The sequence below is a fragment of the Hypomesus nipponensis genome, chromosome 6 (genome assembly GCF_054491055.1).
Source record: "Hypomesus nipponensis isolate SF chromosome 6, ASM5449105v1, whole genome shotgun sequence".
NCBI classification, from domain to species: domain Eukaryota; kingdom Metazoa; phylum Chordata; class Actinopteri; order Osmeriformes; family Osmeridae; genus Hypomesus; species Hypomesus nipponensis.
The window spans coordinates 2,189,053-2,207,080 of NC_140366.1; the positions used below are offsets into that span (position 1 = coordinate 2,189,053).

Below are 18,028 nucleotides of genomic sequence, written 5' to 3' on the forward strand. Positions count from 1 at the left end.
GGCGTATTAACATTGGACTGCAGTACCAAGCAGAGGTTCCAGAGCTGTGTGAGCGCTGCCTCCCCCAGATGGACCAGCCCAAGGCTGACCTGGTCTGGGTTCCCATGGAGAAGCTTCACACCAAACATGTGGAGCAGCACAGAGGTAAACACTCAGAAATCATGGGACATGGAGTTTCAACGCTCAGAAAGTTTTGACCTCTTCCTGCGTCTCTTCTCTCTTTCCCCCCACACCCTTTTTTGGTGTTCCTGTCATACTTTTCCTGACCAGCAGTCTAACATTGCCGTTCTCACTTTCTCCCTCTAGTGGATGATTTGATGAACTTGGCATGTTCAAGTGTTTTCTACGGTGGAGGCACAAATCAGGAACTAGCACTACACTGTCTCCACGAATGTGGGGGAGACATCCTTGTAAGTACAGTCGCTCACCCTAGACCGACTGACATGGCGACTGATGTTGATGTCACCTGTGTTACATGACAGCTTGACTGTTGTAACCGATTAGCTCCCGATGATGAACTGTGTTTCCCCAGGAGGCACTGGCCCTCTTGCTCTTCAAAGAACCTGTTTTCTCCAAAGGCCATCACCTGGCTGACTATCACTACTCAGGTAGAGAAATTCTGTTTTTAAGTGTGCAACGTGTATTAGGAACAGCATCTGAATGGGGAGATGCTATGTCAGTTACATAGATGCTAGTACAGGCTACATCATTACAACCCACCTCATCTTTCCATCTATGTCTCTCTGTCCCCATCTCTTGTTCTCTCTGTACAGTGCATCTGGAAAGTATTCACAGCGCTTCACTTTTTCCACATTTTGTTGTTACAGTATTATTCTAAAATTGATTCAATTCATTTTTTCCCTAAACATTCTACACACAATACCCCATAATAAAAGTGAAAACATTTTGTTTAATATTTGTAATATATTTGCAAAAAAATTTGAAAATATAACATGTACATAAGTATTCACAGCCTTTGCTCAATACTTTGTTGAAGCACTCTGGCAGCAAATACTGCCTCAAATCTTTTTGCGCATGATGCTACAAGTTTGGCACACCTATTTTTGGGCAGTTTCTCCCATTCTTCTTTGCAGGACCTCAAGCTCCATCAGGTTGGATGGGGAGCATCGGTGCACAGACATTTTCAGATCTCTCAAGAGATGTTCAATTGGGTTCAAGTCTGGACTGTGGCTGGGCCACGCCTTTGTCATCTTAGCTGTGTGCTTAGGGTTGTTGTCCTGTTGGAAGATAAACCTTCGCTCCAGTCTGAGGTCCTGATAGGGAGGGTATTCTGAAGAAAGGCAGGCCGAAGGAATCATGACAACGGAAAGGAATTTGACTTTGGTTTATTAGTCGAGCGCCCGGATCAAACCATCAGTTAAAGACAAACTGATGGTATGAGGGAAAACTCTGTCTCTCCGCCATGCTTACATACATGAGTACACATGCTTACTTAACGGGTCTTCAGAGGTCAGTACACTGATACAGTATATGAGTATTCAGCAGCTGAGGTGGTCGTTAATTACGTTAAAGTCCCAGTTTGTACATGATTGGCCTCATAGTCTCCTAACTGTCTGGGCTGTGTGCTATATTCTGCTCAGAGAGAGGCCTCACTGCAGGACCTCTTGACCTTACAGATGCTTAGGCTGTACATGTACACAGAAAATCTGCCTTACAGGTCCAGAGCGCTCTGGTGCAGATTTTCATCAAGGATGTCTCTGTACATTGCTACATTCATCTTTCCCTCAATCTTGATTCTTGCCGCTGAAAATCACCCCCACAACATGATGCCATGTTTCGTTGTAGGGATGGTATTGGCCAGGGGATGAGTGGTGCCTGGTTTCCTCCAGACATGATGCTTGGCATTCAGGCCGTAGCAGGGCCGGAGTGGAGACTCTTTTCAGCCCGGGAGTTTCAGGCCCAAGACCGGACCACTTTTTTTTGTATACCAAACAGGGCCGGATGCAGCCTGCTTTGACTGGGGGTGTAGTGAACTTTTCTGGGGGTATCAGGATTACAGAAAGGGATCATATAATTTTTTCATATTGATAATTTTTTTTAGACTGCTTAACGATCCGAGTATTAATCAGGCACGGAGCCAGATGTTGTAAACATTCAGGGCTTAGCCCATTCGGGCTAAGGGTCGATGCAGGGACATCCACAGTTCGATGCAGGGACATCCACAGTTAATGCTAGCGCGCACATTAACTGTGGCATTTTTTGGCCATTATTAGAGTGCAAAGTTGTTTTTGAGCTTTATGTAAAATAAACAGACGTTTTTCAATTGGTAAAACCTTGTCTAGTGATGCCATCATTCCGGCCCTGCTCCCATCAATCCTCTCTGACGTGTATTGTTACGGTAGGGCCACCCGGCCCAGCTATCGGTAGCCTATCTGAGAACACTTTTTGGAAAAGACGGGCTATGGACCCAACCAACTCTATTTGGGAGGGGAGAACTCCCTAACATGGTACAACCCATGCAGAGGCTGAGGTGTCAGAATGTGGAACGTGTGTAGCCTACTTTAAGAGAAGGTAAATTAACGTGACAAATGTCAACAACAAAAAAATCCTCGACCGGCCCAAAAGTGAAGCGGCCCACCGGCCCAAAAGTGAAGCGGCCCACCGGGAATTCTCCCGATTACCCGCCCTGGGCCATAGAGTTCAATCTTTGTTTCATCAGACCAGATAATTTGGTTTCTCATGGTCTGAGCATCCTTCAGGTGCCTTTTGGCAAACTCCAGATGGGCTGTCATGTGCCTTTTACTGAAGAGTGGCTTCAGTCTGGCCACTCTGCCATACTGGCCTGATTGGTGGAGTGCTGCAGAGATGTTGTTGTCCTTCTGGAAGGTTCTCCTCTCTTTACAGAGCAGTGCTGTAAAGATCTCTGTCAGAGTGACCATTGGGTTCTTGGTCACCTCCCTGACCAAGGCCCTTCTCCCCCGATCACTCAGTTTGGCCGGACAGCCAACTCCTGGAAGAATCCCAGTGGTTCTAAACTTCTTCCATTTACGGATGATGGAGGCCACTGTGCTCATTGGGACCTTCAATGCAGCAGAACATTTTCTGTACCCTTCCCTAGATGTGTGACTCCATACAATCCTGACTCTGAGGTCTTCAGACAATTCTTTGGACTTCATGGCTTGGTTTGTGCTCTGACATGCACTTTCAACTGTGGGACTTTATATAGAAAGGTGTGTGCCTTTCCAAATAATGTCCAATCATCTGAATTTACCACAAGTGTACTCCAATCAAGTTGTAGAAATATCTCAAGGATGATCAATGGAAACAGGATGGACCTGAGCTCAATTTTGAGTGTCATGGCAAAGGCTGTGAGTACTTGTATACATTCTATTTTGAATAGATTTGCAAAAAAATATATTTAATCAATTTTGTCAATCAACACCATGTGGAAAAAGTGAAGCGCTGTGAATACTTTCCGGAAGCACTGTATGTCTCTTTCTCCCTGTGTCTCAGAGTGTTTTACATACTCACTCATTCATTGAATCACTCTCACAAACACATACTCAGACACCCGTGATGTGATTTAATCATAGTGTACTGTGACTCATGTACCCTCAGGGTCAGATAGTTGGACTCCAGCAGAGAAGCGCTACTTCAACAAAGGGATATCTGCCTACAGGAAGGACTTCTTTATGGTGCAGAAACTGGTACGCCCATATAATAGCCACATGTATTGCACCAGGCAGCCTGACTAAACTCTTTGGAGGCCAGTATGAGGTAACTAAGCTTGTGTGTATTTACAGGTGCAGACAAAAAGCGTGACACAATGTGTGGAGTTTTACTACACTTATAAGAAGCAGGTGAAGATTGGCCGCAACGGAAGTCTGACCTACGGCCCCCCTGAATCCCCAGCAGAGAAGATCACAGAGGCAACCGTGGATGTCAAGGTAATTGATTTGATGTTTTTAACCTTTTTTATGCTTTTTATTTGAAAAAGCTAAGATGGTAAGAAATGTGTTCATTTGTTCTTTTATTCAGTATGTTTAATACAAAATATAAATATAGCTGCAGGCAGAAATTGTGGTTTCCTCCTCAACATTGCAAACTTGACATGATACATGTATTTCATACATGTACACAACATTTCAAGACAATTGGAGCAATGGCAGATTAAGTCATTTTTGATGATTCACAAATTGTCACTGTAGAGAAAAATCCATGCTGCCAACATTATGGGTTCATGATACTTTTTTGTTCCCTATGAGCAATAACAGTGCGTTCACACTGCAGCGACGCAATGCGAGCGACAACATGTTTTCCACTCATTTTCTATGGAGCCAAGCAAATTGCTTGCGTGGTGCATTGTGGGTAGCGACGCGACAGAGTTGAGATTCTCAACTTTATGCAAATGATTTTTTTTCATTTTCGGAACAGTTAAGGTCTGCTTTATCATGTGGCCTAATGTCTTAAATAAACTCGTCTGTTTTTCAGAGAAAATAAGGTTGTTGTCTTCACCGTACCTTCCAAAAGCCTGCTCTGGCTTTAGAAATCCAATGCAAAATGCTGTAAAATCAGTTACGGTTCTTTGCCTTTTTTTGCGGCACTCAAAAACGTTCAAATGGAGTTACTGTTTCAATTGAACTAATACGTAACCTAGCAACAATAAACACATCTAGCATTAGCTTAGCCTACTCGCTGGCATTCAACACCAAACTTCCCAAACATGAGTCGTTTGTAAGTATCTTACCCTGGCAGTTAAATCAAAAACACTCTTGTCTTGTGAGTCTTGTGACAGGTATCCACGTGTATGTTTCATTGGCTTATAATATACAGAGTTGATATCGTGATAAGCAACTAGGTGAGCGAAGAAACGGAAGTTACTGTATTTTGCCTTGGCATGACCACTTACGATAGACTATGGTATACTACTGTAACTTCAAAATATGGGTCAAAAGTGCAGTTTAAGATCAACAATTTCAAAAATGTCTAGTTTAGATAATGTGTAATCACTACAACATCAAACTGCTAGATTTCCAGTGTCCTACCTAAAATGCATTTGGGAGGACAACTACTTTGAAAGTGCAAAAACATTGAAGTCGTTTTTCTCAGTTCTACACTTCGGCGAGTTACGGTCTTTTGGCTTTGTAGGGCAGCATGTATATAGATGTTAATACCGGTAATAAAAAAACGATGCATGGCGCAAGGTTGCCGAAGTTGTTGGTGCTTGTACTTTCACTTTTTTAACGTAATGTCAGTCTAGTGACTAGACTAGCTAGCTCGCTAGCCCGGCTGGAACTCACTATCATATCGACAGATTAGCAGAGACTGAGGAATATAGTTAAACGTTTTTACACATGTCAACGTGTATGTCTATTAAACAGTTTTGTATTTTGTATGCAAGTTGTATTTTGATCGATGTTGCAACTACGTAAACCCAAGTCTGCACACTTGGCCATGACAACTACAACAGTGACTTTAGAGAACTACATCCTGCATTCATCTGTTTGAAACGCCCCCTGCAGCGACGCGAATCGCTTGCCATCGCTTGCCTTCCCACAGTTCACCACGCTCGGGGGCGTTTCAAACATATGAATGTAGAATGTAGTTCTCTAAAGTCACTGTTGTAGTTGTCATGGCCAAGTGTGAAGACTTGGGTTTACGTAGTTGCAACATCGATCAAAATGCCACTTGTTTACAAAATATAAAACTGTTTAATACTGTAGACATACACGTTGACATATGTAAAAAAACGTTTTACTCTATATTCCTCAATCTCTGCTAATCTGCCGATACGATAGGGAGTTTCAGCCCGGCTAGCTAACTAGTTATGACAGAACGAAGTTACGTAATGTGACTAAACTGAATTTGAAAGTACAAGCACCCACAACTTCGGCAAACCTTGCGCCATGCATCGTTTTTTTGTATTAACATCTCTGTACGAATACAGATATGTATCTTACAGGACTGGGTAAGCAGCCACACAAACGATTAGTTTCTCCTCCAGTTTGAAACCTAGAAAGCTAGAAATGTTTACCATGGTTTCTACGTTACGAGAAACAAGAAAACACTCCGATTGGCCATCGCTAGCGAAAATCGCTCCTCATTAGCATAACGTTGAGAAAAACTCGAATCGCGTCGCGTCGCTACCCACAATGCACCACGCAAGCGATTCGCCTGACTCCATAGAAAATGAATGGAAAACATGTTGTCGCTGCAGTGGACACGCACTGTAAGGCATGCATACCAACTTTCAGACATCTTGGCCTGATGGGGTCAAAATACCACCCTTTGAAAGTGACAACTTTGAAGCGTGTTCTATACGGCCACCGGTGCTCTGGTCAGGCCCATCGTGCAGAGATCCATTCTTTAAAAGCTTTGACTGGAAATTACATCACATCTGTGTTCAGGGTTGCCAGGTCCGTCAAAAATGTCCAGCCCAACGAGTGCTCAAACTGAGTGCTCGGCTGCTTCTCGAGCTCCTGCTCGGCTTCTTCTCGAGCTCCTGCTCGGCTTCTTCTCGAGCTCCTGCTCGGCTTCTTCTCGAGCGCCTGCTCGGCTTCTTCTCGAGCGCCTGCTCGGCTTCTTCTCGAGCGCCTGCTTGGCTTCTCGAGCGCCTGCTCGGCTTCTTCTCGAGCGCCTGCTCGGCTTCCCAAGCGCCTGCTCAGCATCTGGAGCGCCTGCTCAGCTTGGAGGCCTGCTCAGCTTCTTCTCGAGCGCCTGCTCGGCTTCTTGAGCGCCTGCTCAGCATCTGGAGCGCCTGCTCAGCTTCTTCTTGAGCGCCTGCTCGGCTTCTTCTTGAGCGCCTGCTAGGCTCCTTCTTGAGCGCCTGCTCGGTTTCTTCTTGAGCGCCTGCTCGGTTTCTTCTTGAGCGCCTGCTCGGCTTCTTCTTGAGCGCCTGCTCGGTTTCTTCTTGAGCGCCTGCTCGGCTTCTTGTTTAGCGCCTGCTAGGCTCCTTCTTGAGCGCCTGCTCGGTTTCTTCTTGAGCGCCTGCTCGGTTTCTTCTTGAGCGCCTGCTCGGTTTCTTCTTGAGCGCCTGCTCGGTTTCTTCTTGAGCGCCTGCTCGGTTTCTTCTTGAGCGCCTGCTCAGCTGCTCGGCTTAGAGTAGATAGTCGCAGAGCGTTATCCAATGCAAGCCTCTATTGTGTACCGGCTGCAAGCATCCCCCGACACGGTCCCGGTCTCTGTTCTCAAGCGCTCATGAGTTCTGCACTTCCACGACGTCCAGCGCGGACGTGGATACCAGAAGCAGCCGCCCCAATCCGGAAGGAATACGCCATATACGGCTCCGGGGACAGGCCATAGCACTCGCACAGAACTAGTGGAGTTGCATGAGTTCCTCACAAGACAACATGCAGATAGGCTACAATATTAGGGGAACGCTACGGCCTGCATAAAGCATTCAAAACAGCATGTCATGGGACTTTATATACGTCTCTAATAAGTAAGAGACATAACTAGTAGTATATGGAATTGCAGCAGGATTAGCATCGTGTATTCATTCCTTTACAGGACGCAACCTAGTAAACTATTACTGCTATTAACCGACAACGTTTGCTGTCTCCATTGTTAGGCTACTTAAAATGTCACTAGGACGATGTACTCCAGTGCTTTCGCTGTATTCATAATACCGCTGCACAGAATTGAAAGAACGTCATCAAACGCGAGCGAATAGATTGGATCTGCTCCACGATTCTAACAATCAATTTAAACGGCGCGAATATAGCAAGCCCTTCTGTTCGGCTCGGTCAAGCAGTGACAAACAGGGCGGCTTAGTAACAGTAACACTACTAATGGCTAGCAGCTACCTAGCAAACTCTGGCTGCTTCTTCGAATGCGGGATTTTGCAGCAAAACATTAATGCCCCTATTATTGTAAACTGAGAAGCGTGCACAATGCATTGTCCTTGCACAATATGTCCAACCCTACACCCCGCACTCGATCAGACGCCTGTTCAACGGGTCTGTGCACCGAGAAAACCTTAACGTGATTCACGATGGTACCTGCAAATGTCGCTCCTCGGATATGCCAGATATGCCGCGAGTGCTCGTGGTCGGCTCCTGAACGCGAGCCCCCTTTTGGACAGCATAACAGCAGCACGGGAAACGGAGCCTCCCTTCGCCGGAACCTTCCCCTGGCAGCATGCAGGGGAGCGGATGGAACGGCCTCGCCGCACTCAAGGAACAAACAGCTCCTATAGTGGCCGAACCCCATGTTGTACAACGGACAGTCCTTGTTGGCCGACAAAGCCAAACGGGAACTTTTGTTCAGATCCCCAAAACACGCACACGGCGTCCGGGACTGAAGAGACGGACAAGGAAACGCGAACGACAGACAGGCCAACACAACACAGAGAACGGGGCGCGACCAGCAATGGCAGCAGCGCAGAACACAAGGGGGCGAGGACGTGTCTGCCCACACACTTTCCCTTGACTTAAATGTCAAATCCAACTATAAATAAGAGAGTTCCAATCAAAAAAATAAATAATAAACCTAGAGGTTTCAAAGGCTACCTCTGCCTAAACTGACCTGCACCAACTCAGAGCACTAAGTTTCAGCATCCAAATGTAGTCTCTATTTTTGACTTTACTCTTAATGCATGACTATGTTTCACTTATGGTCTTCACCTCTCTGTCACCAACTGTCTCTGGAGTGGGGGGTGCAGGCATAATATACAACACCCCTGACATTTTAAAACAGATCTATTGGCCTACTACAATTGTAAATATTCTATGGATTCTTCTCCAATTGGGCCTTGATAGAATAGAATATATTTATTTGTCATTGCATAAGTACAATGAAATTGTAGCTCTCAGACTCAGTGCAGTTGAAAAGTATAAAACAAAAACACTAAAAAAATATAGCTGCAAGCAGCGATGCGAGTTCCTCCGCAAAATGGCAAAATATTATAAAAATTGACATTAACCTACATTGACATTGGCTTTATCGGGCCGCGACCTTCAGCTCTCACTGGAACGGTTCGCAACCAAACGTGAAGCGGCTGGGATGTGAATCAGCACCTCCAAATCTGAGGCCATGGTTATCGACCGGAAAAGGGTGGAGTGCCATCTCCGGGTCGGAGAGGAGATCTTGACCGAAGCGGAGGAGTTCAAGGATCTGTGCGTCTTGTTCACGACTGACGGAAGAATGGAGCGCGAGATCGACAGGTGGATCGGTGCGGCGTCCGCAGTGATGCGGGCTCTGCATCGGTCCGTCGTGGTGAAGAAGGAGCTGAGTCGAAAGGCGAAGCTCTCTATTTACCAGTCGATCTACATTCCTACCCTCACCTATGGTCACGAACTATGGGTAGTGACCGAAAGAACGAGATCCCGAATACAAGCGGCCGAAATGAGCTTTCTTCGCAGGGTGTCCGGGCTCTCCCTTAGAGATAGGGTGAGAAGCTCGGTCATCCGGGAGGGGCTCATAGTAGAACCGCTGGTCCTCCGCGTCGAGAGGAGCCAGCTGAGGTGGCTTGGGAATCTGATCTGGATGCCTCCTGGACGCCTCCCTGGTGAGGTGTTCTGGGCACGTCCCACTGGGAAGAGGCCCCGGGGAAGACGCCTCGGAGTCCCCCCGGAAGAGCTGGTGGAAGTGGCCGGGGAGAGGGAAGTCTGGGCCTCCCTGCTTAGGTTGCTGCCCCCGCGACCCGATCCCCGGATAAGCAGTAGATGAAGATCAAGAGTTGGACAACAAGAGAGCAAAACTACTTCATGTTGGGCTAACTACAATAGGCTGAATGGTGATTTGAACTCATGAGCATGAGGTTACAAGGCAGCCTCTCTATCCTCTCTGCTACACACCAACTGTTGAAAATATTGTCATGTTCAGTTACTGTATAAAAAAGTAAGCAGTTTCTTCTGTGGTAAGAGTTGTTAGATTCAGCAAAAGTTTAAACTACTCAAATTCAATCATATTAACATACCAAGGTGAAATTGTTGATGGTTCTTCAGAGTGATGTCATCTTTAACAAAATAAGATTTGAAAAACCATCAGTCAAAATTATATTTGATTTATTGACACAAAGAAATTGAGGCAATGTGTACATTTACATAAATACACCTCTTTCAGCCATTTTGTATTTGATTCAATTGCCATTCCCAGGCATGGAATACACAAAGTTCAGTAACTGGATAATAAAAAAAGCTGTTTCTCGAATGGCAAGCAATGTCAGATTTGGTCTAAGTTCAAACAGCTGTAATTCAGTCATATTTTGACATATCAAGGTGAAATTGTTTATGGTACTTCATGGGCGTGTCACCTTAAAGCCTATTAGGTTTGAAAACCCATCATTCAAAATGAACTTTGATTTAGTGACACAAACATATTGAGGCAATGTGGAAATTTACATAAATACACCCCTTTCAGCTATTTAGTATTTTATTCAATTGCTATAAGTAACGTTTTTAAACACGTCAATGATACATATCTGTACAAAATCTCAAGTTAATTAGACCTTTGGTTCAAGAGAAGAGGAATTTTGAAGGTTTTCCCAAATTATCACTGTACAGGAAAATCAATCAGGCGGACCTTACGGCTCCTTGAGGCTTTTTTGTTCGCCATGAGAAATAAGGCATGCACACCAAGTTTCAGAAGAATTTGAGCAATGGGGTGGAAATGCTATCACTTAGAAAATCGGACGTTTGGGCGTCGCCTGTGGCGCCCCCTATGATCTGATGTGGGCCAGTCTGTGTTTGGGCCGTAGTTGTGGCATGTTGTATCAATATGCCAAATTTCAAAACTTTTTACCAATGTGTTCATGAGATAAATTACTAGAATAATAATAATAATACCACCAAACACAAAAGGGTCCTCCTGACGGAGGAACCCTAAATATAGCTGCAAGCAGCGATGCGGGTTCCTCCGCAAAATGGCAAAATATTATAAACATGTACACTGTAGAAGATCAAGACTTCATATTTGTCCAATAACAATAGGCTGAACGGGGATTTGAACTCTTGAGCATAAGGTAACAAGTCAGTCTCTCTAACCTCTCTACTATACACAAACTGCTGAGACTGTATAATTACCAAGGGCCAAGTATTAACTTTTTATAGGATATTGAAACTCTTCTTGAGTTGATCTCTTTCCAGACTCTTAAGTCATTGCACAACTAACAATAGTCATGTGGGCAACTGGACTAGAACAGCACTCATATTCAGCTTCGTGCGAGAATAGCCTGTGACTGTAAAGCAGCCGATTCTCTGATCCGATTAAACTACACAACATACACAATCAGGGTGACCAACACGATTATATTAACTAACCAACAATAACATTACAAACATCTAACTAAACAAACACAACAATTGAAATCCCTCGCACGGCCTTTGTAACCAAACTATTTTCCACAAGTCTTTGCGTTTTTTGACATAACGCACTGCATGCTGGGTACTGAAGGGTGCTGACGCAGATTATCTAGCTGTGTTCCGACTGTATGATATGAGTATTCGTTTTTGGTCAGCTTTGGGACAAAGGTTAAGAAATGGTTGATATTTCAAGGTGAAATTGCATGAAATTGCGCATGGTATGTCAGAAGGATGTCTGCCAGTTTAACTAATCAAGTAATCAAAATTATGACAGGCCAAAAGACTGTGCCTTGATTCGAACCTGTGACCTCGCGAATTGCAGGACACCGGTTCAACCCATTGAGCTACCCTTAAGGCTGAGAAATTCTGGTCAGTTTCTGTATAAAAAAAAAAATGCAGTTTCTCCTGCAGCATGGATTGCTCGATTCGGCCAAAGTTTAAACAGCTGTAATTCAATAATCTTTTGACATATCAAGGTGAAATTGCGCATGGTACTTCAGAACAATGTCATCCTGTTTAACTAAACAGATATTCAAATTTAAAAAGCTTGATTCGATCCCACGACCATATACTTTGCAGGTCGCTGTCCCAGCCCAGTAAGCTAATCTCAGTGTTGAATATTTTATGTTCAGTTACTGTATAAAAAAAGTAAGCTGTTTCTTCTGTGGTAAGCGAAAGTTGAAACAGCTCTAAATCAGTCATATTTTGAAATACCAAGGAGAAATTTTGTACGGTACGTCAGAGTGATGTCACCTTAAAGCCTATTAGGTTTGAAAAACCATCATTCAAAAATGACGTTTGATTTATTGACACAAACATATTGAATTAAATACACCCCTGTACAACATTTCAAGTTAATTAGACCTTTGGTTCAAGAGAAGAGGAATTTTGAATGTTTTCCCAAATTATCACTGTACAGGAAAATCCATCATGGCGGACCTTATGGGTCCTTGAGGCTTTTTTGTTCCTCATGAATGAGGCATGCACACCAAGTTTCAGAAAAATTGGAGCAATGGGGTGGAAATAGCCTGGCTGCCAGCCCAACTTCTCCCGCCCACAAAAAAATTTGTTCGGGAAGTTGGGTCTGGAGGGTCTCGTATTGGGGACAACTACAGAAAACCCAGAATCGGGACGGACCAATGAAATTGCCAGGGCGGGCTTTATACAATGAAGGACAGATGATCAACAGTAACGTAATCAACAACGTCACGAAAGAGCCCTTGGGTTGAATTTGTTTTCAACAAACAACATAATACGTTGCTCTGATTGGTTGTAGGTCTATCCAATTGAGCGTAGAGGCATTTGTTTTATGAGTTCGGTTGAAACACGCTCCGTACTCAAAGCCCAACGGAGAGTTTTCAGACTTATATTCTGACTAGAATTATGAGTATGACAACGTCAGGCTAGGGTGGAAATGCAACCACTCTGAAAAGTGGACATTTGGGCGTCGCCTGTGGCGCCCCCTATGGTCTGATGTGGGCCAGTCTCTGTTTGGGCCGTAGTTGTGGCATGTTGTATCAATATGCCAAATTTCAAAACTTTTTACCAATGTGTTCATGAGATAAATTACAATAATAATAATAATAACACCAACAATTACAATAGGGTCCTTCTGACGGAGGAACCCTAATAATAATACCAACAATTACAATTGGGTCCTCCTGACAGAGGAACCCTAATAATAATACAACTAACAAAAACAATAGGTTTCCTCCTGACGAAGGAACCCTAATCAGAGTATCTGGCTAAAAGCGCAATTCCCACATCTCCTAAAGGCTGCCCTCCTCGACATTTTTGGTGTCGACCGAACTGTAAAATGTTGAACTTATCAACATGACACGACCAAAACATGGCTGCCGCCTAACAGTGCGTTCACACTGCAGCGTTTTTTACCACTCTGCTCCGCTGGCCTTCCCACAGTGCACCACGCTCCGGGGCGTGTTAAAAAAGTTAATACAGAGTTGTAGTTTTCTAAGGTCACTGTTGTAGTTTGTGTAAAACTTTGTCATGGATAAGTGTGCAGACTTGGGTTCATGTATGTACAATAGCCATCATTATTGATATATATAAGTGCTCCTGTCTTAATCAAAATACAGCTTTTACACAGCATGATGCAAGGAATCAGATCCGCTGACTAGATGCTGCATGATCTTGTCAACTAGGCTATAGGCTACAGTACTGTACAGCACTTCAAACATTTTTCCAGTAACATTTGCTAGGTTATGGCCACTACACATTTACTGTATGGCTAGCGAGTGACTGCAAACCAGTATTTCAACGTTGAATGTCAATTGTGTGCCGGGTAAACTAGACTACTGTAGCTAAACTAGTACAGTATGCAGTTAGCACAGAAGAAAGTTAGAGCTAGGTTACGTACTGTAGCAAGCTAAAGTGACGAGACTGAATTTAACACACCAGGGACACTGACAACCTCGGCAACCCTGCGCCAGGTATATATTTTTTGTTAACGTCTATTTAATCATACAGAGGCGTATAAAACAAGACTGAGTGCGTAGACACACATACGATGAGTTGCTCTTCCATCTTGAAATTGTCAAACCTAGAAATGTTTACCATGACCAACAGTTGTTCTTGTTTCTTCTACGTTACAAGAAACAAGAAACCAACCCGATTGGCCAACGCTAGCGTTTTCACGCTCTTCATTTACATAAAGTTGAGAAAATCCAACTTTCGACGCCCCGCTTGCCTTCCCACAATGCCCTACGCGGGTGTCAACGACTGGTTTCATTGAAAATGTATGGGAAGCCGACGCCCCGCTCTGCCCGCCCCACTGCAATGTGACGCACCGTAAGCCTATGCGGTCTCCTTGTCGCATAGGCTTATTACAAAGCCTTTCACGACCAAATCAAAATTCTAAGCCGACAGGTCTGTGGGGAATCGCTTGTTCTCTTAAAAGCTGCCCTCCTCTACCTTTTTGATAAATTCGCTGAGATGCTAAATGATTCACTAATTTCACAGAGGGAAAAAGCTAGCTACTTTTCGAGTTCGGTTTTCTGTCACTTCAAACTCACGATCTAAAGGTCTCAAAGTGCTCAAACCTTCACCATAATTCAAGAGTAGTGTACTTTCACGAACCCAATAATTGATTCAAGCTTAAAATGTGTAAAAATAGGACTTACCGAACATGGCTGCCTCCAACACAGCTATCAGGCGACTCCAGTTGAAAACAACAAAAATAATTTATATTCGTAACGGCGAGCTGCGATTGGAAGCAAATTGAAACAGGAGCTAAAAACCGAGGGTGGGGGCTGTCAAGTAGGGTGACCACCTGTCCCGCTTTGTGCTGTATTGCAAAGCATTTTCAATATGTGACGTACGGGAAAAGGGGTGATAATGCTGTGCGACACAACGCAAAGCGCGACAGGTGGTCACCCTAATGTCAAGGGGTGGGATGAGTCTGAGAATGTGGAGCATGCTCTGGAGCAATTCAATTGAAATCAATCATATATTGACATACCAAGGTGAAATTGTTTATGGTACTTCAGAGTGATGTCTTGAACCCTATTAGGATTGAAAAACAGTCAAAATTATATTAGATTTATTAACACAAAGATATTGAGGCAATGTGGACATTTACATAAATACACTTTCAGCCATTTTTCATAGCTTTTCTTATTCAATTTGACGCTTTATGAAAACATGTCTTCTACACATCTGGAACAATTTCAAGTCGATTGGATCTATGGTTCATGAGGAAGAGGGTTTTGAAGTTTGTACCAAATTTGGACTGTACAGCAAAATCTATCATGGCGGACCGTATGGGTTCTTGAGGCTTTTTTGTTCCCCATGAGAAATAAGGCACGTATACCAATTTTCAGGCATTTTAGAGTAATGGGGCACTGGCGAAATCACGTAGACTTTGGGCGTGTTTTATAGCGCCACCTATGGGCTTATATGGGCATATCGGTATGCTGTGTGTGTGGGCAAAGTTGTTGTTTACAGATTGTTCGCTCCGTACTCCAATATTTAGGAGACCCTGGCTACTGTAGACAGTCAAGCTGTGTACATGTCGCCATGGCAACCAACTAAGTGATGGCACTAAAACTAAACTAAACTACAACTAAACAGTTTCAAACAATGACATCTTATAATCGGGACAACCCCAAGCAGCTATTTCACTAAAACTACAACTAAAACAATTACTAAAAACAAAAACAGAACCTCAGTCTGGAGAGCCCCCAGCCGCTGCGTGTGTATGCGCCGCCAGTTGCGAGGCAACAGGATACAATGCCATCCAATATTTTCTGCTCATTCGACATGTTTTCCAACACCAGTTACAATCAACCCTTCAGCATTGCATGGTGCCATTCATGCTTCACAGATCACACCCATCAAGTCAAAGTGAATAGTAACTGGTCCAACTCTGTCCAAGCCCATGGCATCTGTGGAAGAATACAGTCATCACACATGTCAAACCCTACCCACACAAGTCCAATAACTTTATAACTTATGTGTTGGCCCATACTATAGTAGTTTGCATACATACAACACAGTTGAAACTCAGGAGAGTGAATTAGATATAATGGTAGTGGGAGGGTGAAGTGGATAAATGTGTACTACGTTTTATCAATTTCTCAACGTTTGAAATGATGTAAATACTTTTGTAAGTTCCCTTTTATTGTGAAATATACTAAGTCTTGAAGTGAAGAATAATTCTAAGTGTTGTGAAGGGCTAGATCCTAAGTCCAAACAGACGCACTGAAACTCAGAGTCTGATGCAAAAGTTTATTCAGACACAAACGTATCTAAACAAGTGAGTGTGTTCCCGGGAGTAGACTGGAATTTAACCTTATCAGTTATGTAATTTTTCAATTACATAAGAAATATTTTAACGTTAGCAAAAACATGTATTTCCCTTTAATTCAATCGTTTTGGAGATATGACATAGCATTTGCACATGGTAACAACTTGTAGTGTCCATCTTGTGTGTGTGGAACACATCAAGTCCCTCGGTCAATGTGGCACTTATTTATGGAGACATGAAATATATGTGAAAGCTGAAATTGACCCTTATTAATAAGTTTGCCATTTTGTAATACGTTCCTCATGGTTTTGCACCCTATAGGAAAACATATGTCCTACAAATCAGGGCTGTTCTTCAAGTCAATCGGAGCTACGGTTCATGAGGAGAAGAATTTAGTAGTTTTGGACAAATCTTTATTGTACAGAAAAATCGAATATGGTGGCCGTTATAGATTCTTGAGGATTTTGTGTTCCTCACGAGCAGTAAGGCATATCTACTAAGTTTCAGAATTTTGGGACTTATGGCATCACTTTGAAAATTGACATATTGGGGCATGGCCTGTAACGCCACCTATTGTCTCATGTGGGCCATGTTTGGTATGGTAGTTACTAATGCTCTGCAGTTTCAACATGCCAAATTCCACAAGTTTTTACATACTGGTCTAGGGGCTGCCATTGACTCTCATTGCACCAACATAATAATACCACCAATAATAATAGGCTTTCTCATACCCTAATAATTCTTATTTTAATTAACGTTCCAGAGCTCTCAGCATCCCATGCTGACTTATCAAGATGGGGACAGCAGGAAGTGGGAAGGGTCATGTGAGCAGAGTCAAGATGGCACAGTAGTTTCTGACACACTACAGGCCCATGAGAACGTAAGTCATTTTTATTACCACTTGTTATTATTTTCCCAGTTTTGTCTAAAATGTATGTTCTGCTTATAGACCTTCAACAGTTTGTGAAAAGTACTGTAGCAAGCACAAAGGTTGGTGAACAACACTTTTTATTTAGACTGGAATGGTGGTAGTGCTCAAAGAGAGGGGTTTGGTGAATAAGGTCTCTTCCCAGTCCCCTCCTCCCTGCAAACCTCGGCCAGAGTCTGTAGGAAAGAAAAGACGAGCACCCCCAAAACCTCCACAGGAACCAGAGGGCGTGTTTCCCTGCAAGAAGTGTACCAGGTATGTGTGCATGTTTGTGCCTTATTTGTCCACTGGCCACATGACTACAAACAGGATGTATGAATCTCACAGTGCTACATACTAGCATGCCTAGCTAAGGTTAACTTTCATTTTACTCAAGGCTGCAGGCAAAAGTCTAACACGTGCTGATGCTTAGGCTTTTCATAGAATCATCCAACAGATTCTATAATGTCCTTTGGCTCTTTCCCAGCGCAGGTTATGCCAAGGCATAAATGCGGTGGCCGCATGAGGTTTAGAAGTAGCCCAAAAAACATACCACACGCGGAAACAGTGTTTTCAAAGTTCCCCGGGACTGGTTAGAAAACTATGGATATTGGAACTCTGAATTGACCTCTCTCTCGAGAATCTCAGTCAAACACAACGGACGAGTCATGCGGGCAACTGGACCAAGGTAGAGCTAATGTCCAGCTGCTTGCAAGTGTACCTTGTGATGGTACAGCAGCCTGACAATACTTTTACATAGACAGTAGGGGTGGGCGGATCTATCTAAAGTATCGATAGTATCGATACCAACGTTGGTATCAGTATTGATCAATACTCGCGATTAATCGCACATTTTATCTATTCTAAATGTCCCTTGATTTCTCTTTGCCCATATTTTTTTTCTCATTTTAATGCTCTTATCAACATGGAAAAGTGGATCTGATTGCTTAGTGCAAGTTTTTTTTAAATTGATAACAACATTGCAATCGCCTGGCTTTGACGAGGGGGCGGAGAATTCGCATCAGCTGTGTGCTTGGCCATCTAGTGGTATTTCAGACTGGATGTGCTGTGATGATAGTTCAGTTCACAACG

General features: G+C 43.6%; 1 protein-coding gene across 4 annotated transcripts in view; it reads left to right on the plus strand.

Moving 5' to 3' along the window:
* The window catches only part of mideasa (mitotic deacetylase associated SANT domain protein a), a 34,374-nt gene that overhangs the window by 6,960 nt on the left and 9,386 nt on the right, over positions 1-18,028 (plus strand). For 2 of the 4 annotated variants that reach the window (XM_084700344.1, XM_084700343.1), the window contains exons 6-12: positions 2-144; positions 307-410; positions 533-608; positions 3,580-3,668; positions 3,765-3,908; positions 16,793-16,909; positions 17,046-17,212. In XM_084700344.1, coding sequence (XP_084556470.1) covers positions 2-144; positions 307-410; positions 533-608; positions 3,580-3,668; positions 3,765-3,908; positions 16,793-16,909; positions 17,046-17,212 — 840 coding nt within the window. Of the gene's footprint in view, position 1; positions 145-306; positions 411-532; positions 609-3,579; positions 3,669-3,764; positions 3,909-16,792; positions 16,910-16,978; positions 17,213-18,028 lie in introns of those variants that run through there. The other 2 variants (XM_084700345.1, XM_084700346.1) reach the window with 2 other exon arrangements.